This window comes from Aethina tumida, chromosome 3, assembly GCF_024364675.1.
Source record: "Aethina tumida isolate Nest 87 chromosome 3, icAetTumi1.1, whole genome shotgun sequence".
Classification (NCBI taxonomy): domain Eukaryota; kingdom Metazoa; phylum Arthropoda; class Insecta; order Coleoptera; family Nitidulidae; genus Aethina; species Aethina tumida.
The window spans coordinates 19,318,156-19,339,162 of NC_065437.1; the positions used below are offsets into that span (position 1 = coordinate 19,318,156).

A 21,007-nucleotide genomic window follows, 5' to 3' on the forward strand; every position below is an offset into this window, starting at 1 on the left:
CAAACAAGAGAACGACTTTATTCTCACATTCAAGTTTTAGTTAAAGCATTTAAATATCGACTCATATTTCAAAACAAAATATTCTCAAGTTTTACATTTGAAATAATATATAATAATTTATAAGGATTTTATATGAAATAGGAGTTGCATCCTAATTTTAAAAATAAAACACGTATATTGATCATAATGTTTTTTATTATACAATACATAAATATATTTCAATACATAATTTTACGTCTTTTCTAATAATAAAAAAAATACAATACGATTATTGTTTTGATTTTGTGGAAGATTCGGCTTCTTCCTTAAAAAATATCCAGTAAGTCTCCATTTCACCTTTACCCTAAAAAAAGTTTAATCTTTAGCATTCATAAGTTAGCATTATGTTTTAAACTTACTTTCAGTTTTACAGCTCCGCGGTCCTTGACTACGTATCGATCTGGTGGTAACATGTTTTTTGTTGTTTCTGATATGTGTACCATGCCTGGCTGCAAGGGGATGAGGAAAAACTTGAATAAACGATAAAAGCGGGATTTTATTGTGCTTGGCGCTTTGAATGTATGCATTAAAATGTCAAAACTTTAAAGCTGCACATCTCGGATGAAAATAAGAAAATTACTCGACAGAATTTAAATATAAAAACAATTTGAAAAGGAGTATTTCTCTTAAAGTAAAAATTAATTCGAAACAAAATTGTAACGACTGATTTTTTTATTAATATTTTTTTCTTTGAACACCACGTTTTTAATTAAACCGTGTTATTTATTGGCAAAGTCGTCGAAATATTTTATCCGAAGTTATTATCGCAGAAAACTTCTGAATAAATAAATCTATCCAAACTTCCGACATCAAAAACAGTTTCTTCCCATCGCCAATTTTGTTTTATTTATATTTTACTGTGTAGAAATAAAGTTGAAACAAAGTCTTTACCGAACTTGTGGACTGCATCCTCGATGCCGTATTCACAGTGTCACCGAAAAAACAATATCTAGGAACTTTTATGCCTACGACTCCTGCCACTACTGGTCCGGAATGTATTCCTGTAATAAAATTTTTACAATGTTGACTCTTTCAAAATAATTGGATCGTATACCTATCCGCACGTCAACTTTTGTTTCGGATGGTATTTTCAGTTGTTTTACGAGTGCCACCATATTCAGTGAGACGTCTGAAATATTTCTGGCGTGATTGTCGTTTTTTTCAGGTGCACCGCAAACTGCCATGTAAATTTGTCCCACCGTCTCAACCTATGAGAAAAATTGACAGTACCACAAATCAAGGATACAAAAACAAATGAACATATATTGAAACTGTTAACATCGCCATTTATTATACAATATTTCATTTTATTTTTCAGATGTATTGATTAACGTTATATTTTCTACTGAACTTATGCGTATAAATAAAACAAAAATGTTTGTTACACGTATTAACATGACAAATAAATTAACGGAAAACAAAGGAAATTAAGTAAGTTTACAATATTAATTATACAAATTAGACATGATCCAGTGTTTTAATATCGATTATGTTTCAGCAATAAATTGCTTCCTATCCAAAATTGAGTGTATGGCTGAGTGGCAATAATTTATAAACCGCTACATCCTAAACAAGATAAATTACTCTGTGATCAGTTCCCAATATCCATCAAGATCAACATTTACCTTATACACTTTGAACTTGTCCATTAGGGAATCGAAGCAGGAAAACACGGCATTCATGGTAGACACTAATTCCATTGCATCCTCCACAGTGCTCGAATTGCATCCGACTAATTCGCAGAACATCACAGTAACGGCCTCAAAGGACTAAAATGGTACACACACTATCTGAACATGTCATAAATCTGTTGCGTTGCCAGTTTGAAACGAAATAAAATTTAAAAATAAAACTGAAAGGTAAATTGAAAAGTTAAAAGGTATTACTGTGAAAACTTTATTTTATACCTAATTTTATTGATCCAAGCAATTTCAACAAAGTTTTTAATTAGAGAAAATTAGAAAGTTTTGTTCATTTATCTCAATTAAAGAGTAATTAAATTTTATAAAGTTTCCCTACTATTACTATATTAATATTTGGTTTCAAGGATTCCTGAAATGTTTCTGATGATTTTTTATTTGTGTTTATTACAAAAACAATTTTTATTCATATCCGTTTAAGTGTTATTGAACAACATGAATACATTGTGTTAAACCAAATTACCTCACAAGTATCTACGGAGGTTGCTCCATTTCTTAAACGATCAGCTACCGGTTTCGGTATCATAGAATAAAGTAGGTCATCTCCTCGTCTTTTCCAAGCGTCCAAGAGGCTGTAGTTGTTCTCCAGCTCTGTTGCCCGTTGCTCCGCTTTATCAAACATTAATTCCAATCTGGCGATATATCACAAAAGTTCTTAGTAATCCAACATCAGGATATAAATTAATGGTGTCAAATTTATGTTTATTTAGAAGGAAAACACCCCAATATTTTAATTTGGTCTTTATTTAATTACGGGATGGGGTGTTCTCGGTGTTGCTGTTATAAACGAAACAAAGGGGACAAAAGCAGATAAGAATGAAAAGAAGAATATATTAATCATACCAGAAAATATGCGTCTTCATTACATCGCGAAGTATTATAAAATCTCCTTTTATTACCTTTTACTTACTTTGAACTGTGTTGCCAGCCTGTGAGAACCATCTCCTTCCCGAGACCGTGAGGGTTTAAATCATTTAAGTACATTCCCTGGTCCGGGAGTTCGCTCATATTATTTATTCTGAAACATATGAACCTGCACAATGGAAATGTGAAAAGGAAATAATTTCGCTTCGTAAAACTCGGCGAATATGCAACTGTACATTTAATAAAAAACGTGGAATAAAAGGGAGTGCAAAATCATTTTTCATTTTATTTATTACACGAAATACTTCTGTCCTGGAATTAATGTGTAGCGAGTGCACTTTTAAGAGCTTTTTTCTAAAAAAAAAAACTGTAAATGATTTCAATAAAATTCCAAGCACGTAGTGTAGTTCAAAGTGTTTCGTTGTTTCATAAAAGTCCAAAGCTTGGGTCTAGACCCCAGACACCGAAAAAACTAAATTCACTTTTTTAATCGATGATTAAATTTAACTAGACACTAATTCGACAGAAAATTGACATTAAATAATATCAAATTATTGGTATTGAGGGCATGATTTGTATCATCATGTATTATTACCTTATTCGTGTAGTTAAATTTTATTTATTTTGTAGCACCGTAATAATGAAATTCTGCCAGTTTATAGATTAATAAGTAACAAGATAAGCCCACAAAAAATTTACATCTAGCTCATTAGTGTAACATCCTGAGTTTTATGGAAATTTATGCTTTAAAATTTTTGGTAATATGAATTTGAAAATAAATTATCAATGTCTTAGTTATATTGAATATTAAGTTTTTTATATAAATGTGTAAAATAGCAAATTTGTCTTACTTTATGTTTCGAAGTTTCGAAATGTCCGTTGCATAATAAATGAACCAATTCTACTTACATCGGACTGCAAAGGTATATAATTCGATTGATATCGCTGAGATATCTCATTTCGCCTTTGAGTAGTATATTTTTGAGGCCGGGCAGACTGTCACGTCGCAAGGCGTATGGCGAAATACTTTTGCCGTCAATCTCAATTTCTCTGTCGTTGGCCTTCTTCCGTTTCGATTCCGGGTCCCCTAAGCTCAAACTAATATCGTCTTGAGTTTTTAAAATATCTCCTCGTAAAACTTCGATTTCGAACATGACTGACTTTAAATAGAACGCCTGGAACCAATTTACATAATTATACGTGCACATTGTTTCGAATACATTATTGTGTTGCCGATGACGAAGGAAACATGAAATAATGAATAATAATGTTTTTGGGATCTAAAGTGACTTTTTGTCCAAATTAATGGGGAATCATCAATGATTTAATTAGGTTCATTTTTTAAATTTATTTCATTAACTGCCGACTAAATTAAAATTTACACAGACCAACAGCTCCTCCGAAAATGTAATTAAAATTAATTAATTAGGTTCCCCCTGAGAAACATTGTATTTGTATAAATGTTTTTTTTTAATAAAATGTCATAGAAGAGGAAAATATAAATAAAACTGAAAATCATTAACACATCAAAATAAACAAAAATATTTATAGTCTTGATTATTATCCTAAAATTAAAGAATATTTTAATGCTCTATAAAATTTCTGTTTTCTGAAAACTTTCTTGCTTTCATGACTGCTATAAAAATGCGAACGAAATCATAAAGTCACATTTTATTGACTGAAAACTTTTTTCATTCACAAAAAAGTCATAACGTTATCAATATTCTAACGACTGATGAAAGGAATTATCAAACCAATCAAATATTAGGTGGCGGAAAAAGTAACTTTCTTTAAAATAACTGTTACTCATCAAAGTAATAACCATTATAATTATCAAATTTTTAGCATCCATTCTTCAAGCAAATTCAGTTCTTGGAACTGAAGAAATAATCAACTTTTTTTATGAAACAGTATATTCACATGGGGTTCATGAATAAGTAGAAGTGATTTTTTCTTGGGTTGAGTTCTGTTTTCCCAGCTTCAAACCCATTGTCCAGACTCGCCAGAATTTTTGTAATCAATTAAAGACTCATTTGAGTTGCTCTTAATTTATGTGAGATTAATTTGTCCAACTTTATGATGAAATTCATTGCTTGGAGTCTCTTTCTAATGACTGATCATCACATATTAATTACTGACGGGACAGGTTTCAGGACAACGTTGATGTTTTTTATCTTCTTCCACTTTTAAATAATCCCGTGACTCAAATCCTTCACGAATTGCAGCATTTTTATCTAGAATTCTTACAAACAACTCTAAACCATATCAATTTAAAAAATAATTAACAGCACAATTATCGATATGTCGGTTGTAAACCGTATACATCCCAGTTACTTTTAAATTGCACAATTCGTAATCGATCCAGCTCTGGGAGCAGAATTCTTTCCACATACTTTAAAGCTCTCCAATTCAATTAAATTTAATTACTGTAAGTTTTAATGGAATTCAATTAACAGTAAAAACATTTGACAATGAAAACAGTGCATTAAATTAAACCGCTTTTAATCAACGAAGTAGGTGTTGCGCATGCTGTATAATAAATGCATTCACAGTCGGAATTTAAACACGAGCATTCTTTATTTACGTGCATACTGACATTTTTCCATGAAAACGATATGCCCTTTGGCCGTCGCAAACGAAAATATTTTGTGATAGGTTCTCCCAAAAGTATTTTATGACCGCCAGTTACTTCCAGTAATTTTTCTCCGTATCCTTCGATGATCATTTCCGGATTAAACAAAACTGCGAATGGAAATAACTGGAGGAGCAGGGTACATGGGAACGACGGTAGTTGTCTGGTTTCCAAATGCGCTTTGGTCGCTTTCTTAGCTTCCATCTGAAATTGCAGAAACTCAAATATTTGAATTAGCGAGCGTGTAATTTCAGTACTTACATACGAAGTGTTGTCAAAGTTTAAGCGAAACGTAACTATAACAATGTTTTTACCACTTACTGTGGCTTTTTCATTTTTTATGACGGTCGAATCCAACTTTAGATTGTAAATTTCTGTGGCGATTTGATCCAGCTGTCCTATAATAAGATACATATTCATAAGTTGGGGACGTTTGTTCAAATAATTTTTGGATTGTATAATTAATACTACCCATTAGATAATGTGTAAATCCTTGTCTGCCACTGCGGTATACTAGATTACAACCCCTTTCGTCGACATCGGTCAAATACATAGAAGGACTTTTCATCTTTGGATAGGAATGTCGCATTCTCGAATGGATATTATCAACATTCTCCAGGAAATCAGTAAAATGTCTTCCTGTGGCTTTAATAGTTTGATCGTAGCTATAAAAATATACTGTACATGACTATTTAGAGATTTACAATGCTTGAAATCTCTAATAACTTTGTCTTATACAATGAATTCAGTGAATCCTTATTTTTATGCCTTTTTTATATGATAATCTTCTTCTAATTTAATGGGTAAAATTTATAAAATTATAAATTATTTATATTATTATGATCTGGACTGTTAAAATACATAAAAATACTCTTGTGCAGATCGATTTTAAAAAAGGATAAATACTCAAAGAAATGATATGCGGTATATTTACCCATAGTTGCTGAAGAACCTGACGAAACATTTTCCAAAGAAATTCATAAATTTATCCCTCGATTGGCCTGTAACTCGTTCCAAAGCATTCGCCAAGTCGGACATAATATGATCGGGATACACTTGATGTGTATTGAATACGGTGTATTTGCATTCTGATACATGTAAAACCTTTTCCCAGACACTCTCTCCATATTCCAACTGAAAATGAAATATAACTGACAAGCAATTACATGAGAAATCTATTATTAATTGAATAATTTTATTTTAACGTCTCTATTGTGGTCGTTAAATCGAAATTTATAGAAAACATCCCAATATATAAGTGAGATTAATGTCTTTTATATTGGATGGGGAGAATTTAGTGCATTCGTCGCATTTTATCACGGCTTTATTGTATGTCTTCGCAATAAAAGCAAATAAAACGGATATATTGATAATAATTTAACTCAGCAGTGCATTCATTGTGTTATGAATAAAGTCAATTTAAATAAAAGAAAAATATATTAAATCGTACAGTTTATATTTAATTAACTATTAAAATGAGAATTTCCATCATAAATTTGAAGGGTTTAAAGTGGTCAGTAGAATAGTAAAGTTAATTAACTACTGCATATTTATAACAGGTTTGAAGTTTAGTTGGTTTCACCACATGATGACGTGAAAAGAAAATAACGTTTTATTCCTAAAATATGTTTTTTAACATACTAGTACACTCTTGGGAAAACTTTTAATTTAAATTAATTTTTATTTTTATTACCCCATTTTAGGACAAAAAGTTAATAAAAATATTATTATTATTATTAATTAATATTATTAATTATTTATTATGATTAATGATTTACCACTACATAACATACAAAAAATATATCTGATCTATTTGAAAAGAAAAGTTTGGTCTGACCAAATCAAGCGCATTTGGAACTCTTCCATTTTTCACTTTATTCTCATTTTAAAATAAAATTTTACTTGGCGCAAACAGGGGTAAATTAATGCGAAAATAATGTAAATTTTCTACTTACAAAACGTGATGTGACTCGTGCTCTTTATTACGTCCATTAAAAGTAAAGCAAATTTAACATTCTATTTGTAAATTATACCGGAGTACGTGAAACTTCATCGCGTTTTACGATTTGTTATTTCTTGTTGCCATTAATCATTCTATTTTTCTAAATACACTAACACAACTTCCCCAATCCATCAAAGTTACATAATGGAACTCTAATGAAAATTTTCAATGTTACTAATCATCTATCAATCAATTTAACGCAATTATTTAACACATACAATAGACTGGACTCCAGCTACATTTTTTAAAACAAATTTACCACGATTGACAATAGAAAACATAGTACACATGACAGAACATAATATTTTGAATTTACATCACGTCCCCGTTGTTAATATTCCTGGAAGTATAATAAACCAAATGTAACAGGAATTAATTGACAATATATTTAAGTAATTGATTGGTTTTAGTGCTTTGAAATCCAAAAATAGAGCTGGATTAAACTACTTTCACGTTATGGAATATTTTATTGCTTTATTAATTAACTTTATTTATAGATTTTTAATTATTATGACGGAAAATGCAATATCTAAATTATATTCAAAATAATTTTGATTCGATTAAATTGATAAAATAAATTAAACTAAGTAATATTAAAGAAAATATGATTAAAATATTATAACAGCTTTAGAAGTGTGTGGATGAAGGTCTCAGTGTTAGAATGAGGTAATTATAGAATCAACCACAAAATCATCAAAGTCGCTTTACATTTTTAATTCGATACTGATTCATTTATCACTATATTTTTAATTTTAGAATTTAAGGCGCAGTATGTGTGTTCTTGGACCAAATTATTCAAAATCGATGTTTTCACACCAAATACTCGGTAGTTATGAGCATTGTTTTATGGACGCCAAATCGGGCTTTATAACAAATTGATTTTTAGAAAGAGAACAGTTTATCCCGTGCCCATCAATCATTCCAACAGCTTTGGGCATTCATAAAAAACATATGTGTGGCCGGAACATTTTTCTTGATTTACTAATAAAAACTACGTGTTTGTTATAAGTTATTGTCCAGTCTTTGTAATTATAATTTATATTCTCAAAGACACTTTTATATTTCTGGCTTCCATACCGTTATATTTTGGTTTTTACTTGTCAAATACATTGTTTCTGTAATGTTTCAATGTAAAATTACTTTTGTAGGATAAAGTGTAAAGCGGAATTAACTTCACTTAATTTTGAAAGTACGTATCAAATTATACACTAGAAGTTTCCGAGTTACCTAATATAGTGCTGTAACTATATGGATTAGTTTTAGTAAAATTTAACGTGAACAAAGGATTATCTTCTTGTAACCTGTTACAGATCACTTTATCTAGAGAGTAAAATTTCAATTCTAATTACTTATTAATACGACTGAGATTATACAAATTTTAATTTTTCAAACTCCATAATTACATTTTGAATATTTATAATATTAAATTGTATTAAAAAATATATTTATCATTGATTTAAAACACGAGTGTAAACAATTTTACGTTTGGAAAATTAATTGAATTTCCATCAACTGAAATTTTAATTGGATTTCGCACGAAAGTAGAGAGGTGCTTATTCCTCAATATCTCCGTATTTTGTTACAAGTCGCATTTCACTTTAGGGCAACATCGAAGGTTTTATACATATTACTTTAAATTTAATTAAATTAACGATTTAATCAATAACGTTCTGAATGATTATTACTGAATAAAAAATACGATAAATTTGGTTAATGTATGATATACCGCGGCAAATGTTTATGAAATAATATTAAACAAATGAGAACTTTTTATGCTACTTAACTCGCAGATAATGAAAATGCAGCAACTCGGTAAAAAATAGCTTCAATCTATTATAATGTCAACTAAATCGTGGAGTATGTCACAACCAGGCAAGACGACCCATTATGGAAGTGCTAAAATATTTTATGTCCCTAATAATTCAAATTCTCCTGGATCAACGATAACATTCATGAATAGCCAATTAGTGTAATTTGCTAGGCCCCAATTTGTGGTATATTGTTTGTTACTAGTAGATTACTCGATTGAAACCAACCTATTTAGTAATTTAAATATTTACTGATTAATTTTAAATGGACCAAGTTTACATGTATAATATATTTTTAGGAAAATATAAAATAATATGATTCGATTTTATCTTCTTACGTATAAAGAATTGATATAATTTGAAAAAGAAAAAAATACTAAACATTCAACATAAAAATTTCTAATACATATTTTAATAATTTTAAACTTAGGTACTTACTTGAACAAAATGTTGCACACTCTCTAAAAGCATGCCATACATGTTAGCAAATTAGTGAGATTCACTTGTATATTAAAATGAAACTTTTGAATTAGAGAACGATCATTTTACCCGCTTGCCGTTAAATATTAACGAATACCGGAGAAAACTTCCGGAGGCTGGAGCGGCTGAACTGTACGGTTTGAAGTTCGCAGTGTTATTGGTTTCTCTCGTCGTTCTCAATTCGTTGAGAAGAGCTTAGCATGCGTTGCTAACAGGTGGTCCATGTCCTAACTCCAATCATGCAGTATACTAACAAACGACTAAACAAATGTGTCAAAGTTGTGGATTGAATTTAAATCTTTTTATTATATGAATGTGGCATTGCCATTAAGATTCCTTATTAAGATTATGTGTTGTTACAATGCTAAAAATTGCGTATAAAAGTTATGGGAGATCATATTAATATTTGTTATTAACATTACTATATTTGGTTTATAAAATAGTTATTTTTTATTTAGCGAAGATATCTTTTGTTTGGAGAATTATAAAATTATATACTTTATATTATTATTATATAACATTTTTATTGAATGAAAATTTAAAATTAATAATCGACAATGGTTGATTATTTTGAAAGTCTCAAGTGGAATAAAAAAAATCATGTATAATATACGGGGATTACCAAACTAAAGTTTTTGTTAGTCAGGTTTTTTTTCAATCAAGACTCATAAGAGTATTATATATTTTTGGATTTCTTTTTCAACACATTGAGCAGTTACTCATTACTTGATTAAAATAAAATCTTTAAATTTAAAACACTGGCTCAGACTCGGAAGAAAACCAGAAAAAAACTTTGAATACTGCTCCTGACAGCTTTTAAATTGGAAGACATAAAGTTCATATGTTTTATGTACTGAAATTCCTTTGTCGATATTGGACTGCATAAATAATATATAAAATATAGCACAGTCATTTCCCCAATACTTTAGAACGGCGTATGTTTTTGGCGAGAAATAATGTCACCATAATTAGGCGATATTAATTTATAATATGGATGTTTGTAAATATATGAGGTGTCCCATATTTTTCTGATAGATTAAAGGGTGTAACTTGCAACAAAGTATCTAGGCAACTATTCAAATTTATTATTGATAAGTTTAGTACCATATCGAATATTTTAAACGTAAATATTTAAAAAAAAAGATATTTTTATAAGGTATGCAATATCCTTATAATATATTAAAATATTTTAAGAAGTAAAAAAAGTTAAACAGTGCTTAATGTTTTACGAGGACCTCTTTTAAAAACCCTCTTTAAGAGACTAATTTATACCGTATCAAAAATGATGAGCGTGTCTACTCGCATATTGAGACGGAACATCAATACCCCTTTGTAAACAAAAAGGAAAGATATACATGCAATTATGTGGGCGGGCCGAACTGACTGGAGGGGATCATTTGGTTTTGCTGCGTTTAGCATGCGGTTCGTCTCCGCAGACGTTGTTTTTAGTATATTTTATTTAATTTTTGGGATACATTTTTATTTTGAAAAAAGTAGTTTATTTTTAGAATACTTATTTTTGTTTTTGATATACCCTCAAAAAATATTTCATTTTACAGATTGAAAATTATACAAAGTTACGGAATTTAAATGGAGCATCCGAAGAACTCGAACTACATCCCTACGCATACGGAGAGTTACTAAATGCATTCGCAAAGATTAATTTACATTGTGCGCCGGCGCGCACCAGCACGGCGCATTGTCTCTGAGAGTAGGGATTCTTACTACCGGGCAAAACTTTTCTCTCTTTGTCGTGCATCCATCTCTTACAACATCCAGACACGAAGAGCATTTTTCGTACTGTATAAGATACTGAATATCAAAATTATTTTTTACTTATTTTAAGAACTCGTATTTCGATTATTAACTGTTGAGTAAGGCAAGTTTAATGATATATTTAATAAAGGAATACACTGTATAATGAAAAACTAAAACGATTAGAATCGTTCTAAATTTAATTGATGTCTTAACTGACGTTTCGATAATAAGAATATACTAATCTACCATTATTTAGGATAAATTGAATAAACGAATTAAATATATCTGAATGCTTTATATTAAACATAAAGTGTTTTTGGGATGTTTGAAATAAAATCCTTTATTTACATTTAATGTATCTGTATTTATCACTTTTATACACTGTATTTACAATACATCACACAGTATTTACAAATGCCCAGCAGGGTAATCGACGATTATCGTAATAAAGTCATCATCATAGTCGAAATATTTCGAATAATCGCAATCCTCATTAGGTTCCACGTCTTTTCGTCTAAAAAAGAATTACATCTAAACTCATACAACTATATTAAAAAATAAATATCACACCTTGTAGGTAAATATATGAAATTATATACTCTGCATCTGTTTTAAGATTTACAACTAATTACTAAGCACTTTTAAAACACAATGTTTTCTTAAACAGCAAGAGTAATTTATTATTATAAAAACCGTGCTGGTTGACATCAGAGCAAGACATTACGACAAACAATATCACCGGGAAAATATGTCTTTGTATGATTACAACCAAGCTGCACTAGAATAAGAAAAATTCATTGTAAAATATTATGTACTCGTTATAAGTGAATTACTTAAAGCTGTTTTAGGTGTAATAATTGGCAGTTTGATTAACCTATTAATTAACAAAATCAAGTACTGTTTGACATCCTTCAACATGATTTCCAATACCTATATTAAATGGTGTATTCTCATAATACATCCACTTTCCCTTCCCTACCATACATGCCAGAATCTTTTTTTAACTGACTCACATTGCTACTACTACTTGTACTATTATTACTGATGGTGGTTGGTGGAGGAGGCCCAGATGGATATGTTTGTTGACCTGACTTTGCTAACCTGTTGAAAAATACCTTTCCATATTCGAACGTTGATATCATAATGGCACATGCAGGGGCAACTTTTATTAGCCTGGGAACTATTCCCGCAAACAGACCCCTGACACCATGTTTACTGTATATATCTTTAATGACAGCTTTCGTCGTTCTTGTTTTCATGGGCTCTGTAACATATTTTTTCCTGTAGAATAATTAATAAAACATTGATTTATTAAAAATTACCTCCGGTAATTGTACTCTGTCCGAATTCTATTTGTTGATGAGTTTTAACAACATCAAATGGTACAGTTACGCTAGCCGCTACCTGCAAATGTATGAAATAAATCAAATATTCATTAGAAATTGAAATATTTACTTACACTTCCAGAAACTGCTCCAGCAATGAAGCTTAATAGGAAAGAGGGTTGGTCAGTGGTATACAATCCTTTTATAGTTTCATAGCTAAACCAATACAATGCGGAAAAGGGAACATCTCGTAAGAGAGTTGGCAGTAAACCTTTCCACAGCCCTTTGACTCCATCATTCTTTACAAGCATTTTTAATGCTGATCCAACCTCTGAAATAAATTTAAGCCATTTAATTTCAATATATACATTGTAATACAATTACTACTTTATAAATAATTATTATTAATATGTACCACTGTCGAAATTTGTAATAATATTTATATTATGATTTGCTTATCATACATAACAATAAACAATGCTATTTTATTAATTTTAAGGAAATTTTTGAATGAATTGAATACTCTAGTCACTTTAAAAAAATTTACATTTGTTTGATTTAACAGCATCATTAAATTTTATTGTGATGCTTGTAATATATATGAAACAGATAGTGTATGAGTATCTACATATTCCGTGAACGTATTAATCTTAATACTGGTTCATGCAAGAATATTTTAAACAAACACAAATAGATTTAGAAAATTGGGTCAAAAAAATTAATTTCAGTCTATTTGACTGATGGCAGAATATTTTAAACACTGCCTAAGCCAATGTATATAAAATATTATGAATAGTTTGTTGAAGAACCAATACAAAAAATTTATACTGTTTATATAATATTGGCTAATTATTGAGAAATCACTATATGATATTATGTAATTACCATGTTGTTATTGTTGAACAATGATAAGAGATTACTGAATACATAATTGTTTTATCTTATATAAAAAATATGAAACAAATATATAGGAATTGTTATAATTTAAATAAAATATTTAGCATTTATTTAATTAATAAGACATATAAACAATAAAAACATTAAAGTCACACTCACCGAAATAACTTAGTTTCTGTGACTGCATTTTTGTCCTTATTAATTCCAAAGGACTAACTATACTAACAGAGACAACTCTTGCAGTTGCTCCAGATATTAGTGGAATCCAATAAGGTTGTTTAACTTGTTCACCCAGCCTTTCTCGATGTGCATCCAGTAAATGTATTCGAAGTTGTTCATAAGACACAAAATACACAATTGTTGCTGGTATTGCCAATACCAAAGTGGGACCCAATCCACTCCACAAAGAACTGATGCCTTCATGTTTACTGATTTTGATAAATGCATCCTAGAAAATACAAATAACTTTTCTAAATATTTTAATATACTAGATAAACATACCAGTGTTCCATTAAAATGTCCAGGCCTTTGAAACCATTCTTTTTGAAGATGATTTGGATGACATCCACAAATATGATCCATCAACCCATTGCAGTAAAGAAAGCAATTATTGGACACTGCTTTTTGTTGCAGTTGTAATCTTATTTTTACTACATCCAAAGGAGTTACTGCAAATTACATGTTATTTTTTGAATGACTGTAAAGTCTAAAACTAACCAAAAAATGATGTTACTAGTGCCCCTGTGCAGGACGCCGCCGCTTGTTGTGCAGGAGTGATTCTGTACTCCTCGTCTTCACAAGCCGACATACTTTACACACAAATTACCTTATAAACCGATCTAATGGGAATGTATTAAGCCCCATCACTATTGTCAAAGCAACATAACCTACAATAATTGATGCCAAACCACGTGAACTAACTGTTTACTGCGCATGCTTGCATCCAATTTTCAAATTGTAATCGTCAAATTTTAATAAAGAATAAAACTTTCGCTATATTTCCATTTGTGGCATATTCATGACGGTGACATTTTTACTACAGTGACATTTCGTTTAGACCATTCATTATCGATTGTACAAAGCAAGGAAAAGAATGGTACAATATAAACACAATACATTCAAGGGTACTAAATCTAAACTGAATAACAAATTATACAGACTAAATATAAGAATCACTTGCTACAACTACAAAACTTCATTATATTTATGTTTTTAAAATAATGAAAATAGTATAAGAAACAACACAGTATATTGAACAATAATTTTAATCACAATTACTCTAATAATTCAAAAATGGGAGACTTTAATACTAAATAATATATAATAATTGTTTGTATTCTTGGTAGCAAATATTTTTGTTTAGTGCAGCTAATTGAAATTCATTTTATTGTATTTAAAAAAATATTGATCAACCTGTTCTATTGTATGTTAAATGCTATTTAGAATTCTTATTTGTTCATGGATTAAATAAAACACATGTTAATGTTCCTGTAGTTTTACTTGTATTTCATAGTAAATTCGTTGATTAATCAGCAATAAACTGTTTAATATTCCTCAGCTCCTTCGCCTTCTCCTTCTCCGGAGTCCATTCCTACTTCTTCGTAATCCTTTTCGAGGGCGGCCAAATCCTCACGAGCTTCAGAGAATTCACCTTCTTCCATACCTTCTCCTACGTACCAGTGGACGAAAGCACGTTTGGCGTACATAAGATCGAATTTGTGGTCAAGGCGAGCCCAGGCTTCGGCGATGGCGGTGGTGTTGGACAACATGCAGACTGCACGTTGAACTTTAGCCAAGTCACCTCCTGGCACAACGGTTGGTGGTTGGTAGTTGATACCGACTTTGAAACCGGTTGGACACCAGTCGACGAATTGGATGGTACGTTTAGTCTTGATCGTGGCGATAGCGGCATTAACGTCCTTTGGTACGACATCTCCTCTGTACAACATGCAGCAGGCCATGTATTTTCCGTGGCGTGGGTCACATTTTACCATTTGGTTGGCTGGTTCGAAGCAGGCGTTGGTGATTTCGGCAACGGAGAGTTGTTCATGGTAAGCCTTTTCGGCAGAGATGACTGGGGCGTAGGTAACGAGAGGGAAATGAATACGTGGGTAGGGTACCAAGTTAGTTTGGAATTCGGTCAAGTCGACATTGAGAGCGCCATCGAATCTGAGGGAAGCGGTGATGGATGAAACGATTTGGCCGATGAGTCTGTTCAAGTTGGTGTAGGTTGGGCGTTCAATGTCTAAGTTGCGTCTGCAAATGTCGTAGATAGCTTCGTTGTCTACCATAAATGCACAGTCGGAATGTTCAAGGGTGGTGTGGGTGGTCAAGATGGAGTTGTATGGTTCTACAACGGCAGTAGATACTTGAGGGGCTGGGTAGATGGCGAATTCCAGCTTGGACTTCTTTCCGTAGTCCACGGACAATCTTTCCATCAACAGGGAGGTGAAACCGGAACCGGTACCACCACCGAATGAGTGGAAGATAAGGAAACCTTGGAGGCCGGTACATTGGTCAGCCAATTTACGGATGCGGTCCAAAACCAAGTCAACGATTTCTTTGCCAATGGTGTAGTGACCACGGGCGTAGTTGTTGGCCGCATCTTCTTTACCAGTGATGAGTTGTTCTGGGTGGAACAATTGTCTGTATGTTCCAGTTCTGACCTCATCAACTACGGTTGGTTCCAAGTCGATGAACACAGCCCTGGGTACGTGTTTACCAGCTCCGGTTTCGCTGAAGAAAGTGTTGAAACTGTCGTCTCCACCTCCGATGGTCTTGTCTGATGGCATTTGGCCATCGGGTTGGATGCCATGTTCAAGGCAGTACAACTCCCAGCAGGCGTTACCGATTTGGACACCTGCTTGACCGACATGAACTGAGATACATTCACGCTGAAAACAAAATAAATTTTATTATTTTAGAAATACATGGATGAAGTTATATGACTTGAAAAAATTTAATTTATAGATTAATTTCTAAAATATGTTTGATGTCTGGAATTTTCATCAAATAATTAATTTTATTTGAAATTTAATCTAAAATAAAACGAACACAACTATTACGATGATGAAAAAGATAACACTTAAGTTAGTAAGGACTATACATATAAAAATATCGATTAATTAAATTTAAAATAATTATTAAGAAGAAACACTAAAAATGAGGAAATGTCTCCACTTAATTAATAGTTATCATTTATTTTCAACATATAATTAATTAAATTAAATTCATTAAATCATAGATTAAACAATAATATAAATGAATTCAAGAAGTCACGCCTGTGTTCCAAAAATGGAATGTTAGTCATCATCCGTGATATGAGTCATATTACATCAATAATGGTAAAGTCAAGAAGGACGATAGTCGACGCAAACCACGCCATAAATGGTATGAATGTTGAATGTCTCGATGATTTCTCTACGTAAGCTAACGAATTACCGTTACTTAAAACGAAATTCAGGTCACTACTTTTTGAAAAAAAAAAAAGAGAAATGCTGTCAATAATAAACAATTTATTATCTATTGATTTGAAACTAGAAAAATGGAGTTTGAAATTGGTGAAAAGTTCATATTGATTTTCTTTTAAATAATTAAATAATATCAAATATAGAATATAACCACAATTTCAACTATGGCGAACGAAAGCCGGTCATAACGTGGTAGTTGCCAACATATTTCGTATAATACTGTATTATTATAAAAAATTTACGTTTATAAAGATGCGATAATATTAAAGAAAGTTTTCTTACCATTTTGGTTGATTTATTTGAGTTTTACACCACCAAAAAACACAAAAATTTCTGTGACTTGAACGTTTCAGAATAGCTAGTAATGCAGCCTTCCAAACGAACAGAGTACGAAGCGGCAAACGCAGAGTTTTCGTATTTATAAGCTTAATGACGTCATCGACGACACCCAAGACTCGGCACACCATTGGTTATATTCGCGCACAGAAACTAACGGAACCGGCAATATGCAGTCATAAAATTAGGGTTGGGGTGGATTATTTTTTCTAGAATATTCCAAGAACAGTGTGAAGGTTTGATGTCGGCCTTTTCATCGAAAAGTTTTCTGGATACCAGGAAGTTAAGATATGTTAGATCATGATTACCAAATCAAGCTTATTTATCGTATACACAATTTAAATGATTTTATTAGTCTAATTCATTAACTGTTAAAATATTTTCATTATTAAAAGATATAATCATTATTCACTATTAAACGATTATTAATACTTTTTATTCTTATTACTTTATTTTATTCTATTTACCATTGAATTAATCAATTACATATACAATATTAATTTTAGTTATTACAACGTAATATAAAATTATCTTATCTCTTTTTAAGTTTGTTTTTTAACATTAACAATTTTAGAACCTTGATTATGAAATTATATTTGTTGAAAAAATAATAGCATTTGTATATACCGGTGTTTATAACCGTACACAACGTGCATGTAAGCAAAGTGATTATATAAAATGAAGTTCATATTACTACCCTTTATATCACTTCAAAATTAATTAATAGGGCTTCGGATGTATTAAGTCTCTTTTTTTGAAAAATACGAACATATGTTACATATGTAACACCATAACACCTGTAGGCAGACAAATCCATATCAAGTCAGTATTAGTCAGTCGAGTTGGTGTATGGCGTTGGCCATGTAAGGCATCTTTAATCTCATAATATGTGGGCTAGAAAGTGTCTGCGTATTTAAATATGACTTACTGCTGTTTAATCAAGGCTTTATAGACTTAGTTGCAAGTATGTTTTATCTTTTGTCTAATAAACAATTATTTAGTTACCTCAATTTATATTGTGATGCAAATTATTGAGTGGTTATTTGTATATAGAAAGAAATTAAAAATCAAAATTCACTTTATTACATAATTTTAAAATATTACAGTTATTAATTGCTGTTGTTTGATAAATATGATTGCGACTTACTGTGGTTTTGATAAGAAATGTACCGATATTATTGTGATAAAAAAAATGTGAAGAATACCAAATGCGGGCTAGAATAGAGGCAAGCGATTAAAATTACATATCACGACAAACATTTTATTATAAAAAATATTAAATATTTATGCCACTAAGCAATAGACTTTGAGTTTGTTTTAGGCAACAACAAACCCATCAAAGTGGAGCCTATTATTATGCTTCCTAGTAAGAAAAATGGCGGTTTACATCCTGTTTTTAGTAGAACAGGAAACATGATATTTCCAACAATTGATCCCAATCTACCAAACATCCCACTGAGTGAAAGTGCAGTTCCCCTGAAGATGTTAATATATTTAATTTACAAAAAAAACATCGTCCGGGATTAAAAGTCCTTACCTCATCGAAGTTGGAAAAATAACAACAAGTATTGTTATCATAACATCAATGGAAACGCCAATCAAAGCAAGACCTGTTGATGTAAGACCTAATATCGTTGGCGTATCTTGAGATAAAAATACACATATTATTATAGTTCCTGATATTGCTCCCAAAATGGCTAAAAATAATAACATTTATATCTATACATAAATATGGTAATAACTGTGTACCTATTAGTCTTCTCTTTTCAAAATAATTTACTGTAGCTATGGCCACAGAGTAGGTAACCATGGCCACTGCTCCCATGACCATTGATTTAAAATATACATCTTGATTATTATTAGAATTCTATAAAAAATTGTATTAAAAAAAATTAGTTGTGCAGTATAAGAAACTAACCACACTACAATTTATTAGATCTTGTTGTTCAACTGAATTCATGTCTTTCATAACTTCGCAGAACGAAGCAGACGATCCATTATGGGCAACCTGATATTCATGAATTCCTTGTAATATTTGTGGCATCCACAACCTCAGAGTATTAGTCCTAGAACCATTATTTGTAAAACTTACATATATATTTTATAACAATTAACATACGTTGTAACAAGACAAAAGGTCATTGCGCATAATATTAAAAGATTCTTCAAATAAGTCGGTTTGAATATTGAAAAGGTACTAGACTGTTCTTCTTTTTCCGACTGTTTTTCCTCAGTTAATTTGACAATCTAGAATATTTTGATAAAATGAATACATATTTTTTTTTCTATCTAGTAAATTTACTGGAAATGAATCTTTACGGTTTCCAGTATTTAAACTGTACATGTACTGAAACACTTTTAAGGCACTTTCGTTATCTCCTTTGGACATGTAGAATTTTGGGCTTTCGGGCATAAATAAAAAGCCAATGGCGGCAAACAAACTCGTCATAGATGTTGCGAGTATAAATATATTCCATGAATGGAGATCTGAAATGTATAAGGTTTTTAACAAATTCAAATTATTCTATAGTTTTGTATTTACCAAAGTAACCATTGAAGAAGGTTATATGTATATCCTCTGGTAAAATTATAGAGGCAATTGCAGGTAAAGAGAGACTACCTGTTCCATAAGTAAATCCTAGAAACATTTGCATTCTGGACCTGTATTTCGTTGAATGTACCTCAGAAATATATGCGGCCAAAGCATTAGATGGTCCATTGATTCTAGAAATAATATGCAAATGATAGCTTTATCCTGCCTGCCGCACATAACTTACAAAAATCCTGAGATTATTTTTAAAGTTAGCAACACTATAAAACTCTGAGTTAAAACGCAGATAAGTGCTACAATAAAGTTTAGAGAGAATCCAAAAATTAGGACGCGTTTTCTTCCAAATTTATCTGTCAAAATTCCCCAAACAAAACAACCAGCAAGCATTCCTATAAATTAATATTTTAACACATGCTCTTATGTGTATATATAATTAATATATACCAGTAAATGAGGCTGCATTTAGTAAACCTTTATGGTTCATAGTTAAATTTAAATCGCATTGTGCTACAGGAAACACATATGACATGTTGGATGTATCAAATAGAATAGACCAAGCTGATAATCCGATTAAAAAAATAAGTAGTATATTAAATTTTCCAAAACCAGTGGCTTCTATTGCTTCCTCAAAAGATTTTCCATTACTTCCTAAAAAAGAAATAAAATATAGCTAAATAAATTGATATATTTAAAAGCTAGTTGTTCAAAACTTACCTTTGTTTTCACTACTTTGCTCTTTTTTTACAGACATTTTTCTTGAAGTCACAGTCATTTTGCCAATGGTTTATATTCCACGAAAAATTCACATATATCTGTTCTACCGCATATTTATACGTTGTTTATAACAAAGATATTATTTTAACAATACGATTGCTGTGTACTGAGAATTTAGTTAATATTTGCTTAAATCAATGATTACGCGTGGTGTACAGAAAATTTTTGAGTTGGCGTGTCCTATTTTATTCCTTTGCAAACATTTTAACTTTTATCGTTGTTTTGAAAGGATTTGGTGTTTTCCAAGGCACAAATGGATGCGCATGAACTGTATTATCATGACCACTAATAATTAAGATGACACTTAATTTTTTAAAAATATATGTGAAAATACGGGACTGTATTCGTATTTGTTATTCAGGTAAAAGATT

The 21,007-nt window shown here is 30.9% G+C and overlaps 4 protein-coding genes across 13 annotated transcripts; all 4 read right to left on the reverse strand.

Annotated features, from left to right (window-relative positions):
• Positions 1 to 175: 175 nt before the first annotated feature.
• On the reverse strand, positions 176 to 9,645 carry LOC109597031 (soluble guanylate cyclase 89Db-like). Of its 2 annotated transcripts, XM_049964737.1 has the most exons (13): positions 9,484 to 9,645; positions 6,170 to 6,369; positions 5,707 to 5,900; positions 5,497 to 5,633; positions 5,200 to 5,439; positions 3,513 to 3,778; positions 2,650 to 2,757; positions 2,203 to 2,371; positions 1,665 to 1,808; positions 1,094 to 1,247; positions 931 to 1,040; positions 399 to 488; positions 176 to 343 (listed from the first exon to the last, which is right to left on the reverse strand). In XM_049964737.1, the coding sequence occupies exons 1-13, from the start codon at positions 9,523 to 9,525 to the stop codon at positions 269 to 271; spliced, it is 1,929 nt and encodes a 642-aa protein (XP_049820694.1). In that variant the 5' UTR covers positions 9,526 to 9,645; the 3' UTR covers positions 176 to 268. The 2 variants fall into 2 exon arrangements, with proteins under 2 accessions (XP_049820694.1, XP_049820696.1); XM_049964739.1 differs by lacking the exons at positions 5,707 to 5,900; positions 9,484 to 9,645 and having other exon boundaries at positions 6,170 to 6,222.
• A 1,977-nt stretch (positions 9,646 to 11,622) lies between these two features.
• On the reverse strand, positions 11,623 to 14,535 carry LOC109597019 (probable mitochondrial glutathione transporter SLC25A40). 9 transcript variants are annotated; one of them, XR_002191402.2, is made up of 8 exons: positions 14,223 to 14,535; positions 14,007 to 14,173; positions 13,665 to 13,953; positions 12,743 to 12,939; positions 12,606 to 12,687; positions 12,297 to 12,547; positions 11,854 to 12,061; positions 11,623 to 11,797 (listed from the first exon to the last, which is right to left on the reverse strand). XR_002191402.2 is itself a non-coding variant. In XM_020012643.2 (7 exons), exons 1-7 carry the CDS (start codon positions 14,311 to 14,313, stop codon positions 11,915 to 11,917), a joined length of 1,122 nt encoding a protein of 373 aa, XP_019868202.1. In that variant the 5' UTR covers positions 14,314 to 14,535; the 3' UTR covers positions 11,623 to 11,914. The 9 variants fall into 9 exon arrangements, 8 of the variants coding, with proteins under 8 accessions (XP_019868202.1, XP_019868200.1, XP_019868206.1 ...); XM_020012643.2 differs by having other exon boundaries at positions 11,623 to 12,061; positions 12,399 to 12,547; XM_020012641.2 differs by having other exon boundaries at positions 11,623 to 12,061.
• A 449-nt stretch (positions 14,536 to 14,984) lies between these two features.
• LOC109597049 (tubulin alpha-1 chain-like) lies at positions 14,985 to 17,400 on the reverse strand. Its single transcript, XM_049964741.1, has 2 exons — positions 17,258 to 17,400; positions 14,985 to 16,399 (listed from the first exon to the last, which is right to left on the reverse strand). Exons 1-2 carry the CDS (start codon positions 17,258 to 17,260, stop codon positions 15,050 to 15,052), a joined length of 1,353 nt encoding a protein of 450 aa, XP_049820698.1. The 5' UTR covers positions 17,261 to 17,400; the 3' UTR covers positions 14,985 to 15,049.
• Positions 17,401 to 18,558: 1,158 nt separating this feature from the next.
• Positions 18,559 to 20,709, reverse strand: LOC109597050 (synaptic vesicle glycoprotein 2B). The gene is made up of 10 exons (XM_020012679.2): positions 20,577 to 20,709; positions 20,307 to 20,510; positions 20,089 to 20,251; positions 19,854 to 20,035; positions 19,614 to 19,798; positions 19,431 to 19,558; positions 19,230 to 19,377; positions 19,061 to 19,178; positions 18,849 to 19,008; positions 18,559 to 18,787 (listed from the first exon to the last, which is right to left on the reverse strand). Exons 1-10 carry the CDS (start codon positions 20,632 to 20,634, stop codon positions 18,604 to 18,606), a joined length of 1,530 nt encoding a protein of 509 aa, XP_019868238.2. The 5' UTR covers positions 20,635 to 20,709; the 3' UTR covers positions 18,559 to 18,603.
• Between the last annotated feature and the right edge of the window lie 298 nt (positions 20,710 to 21,007).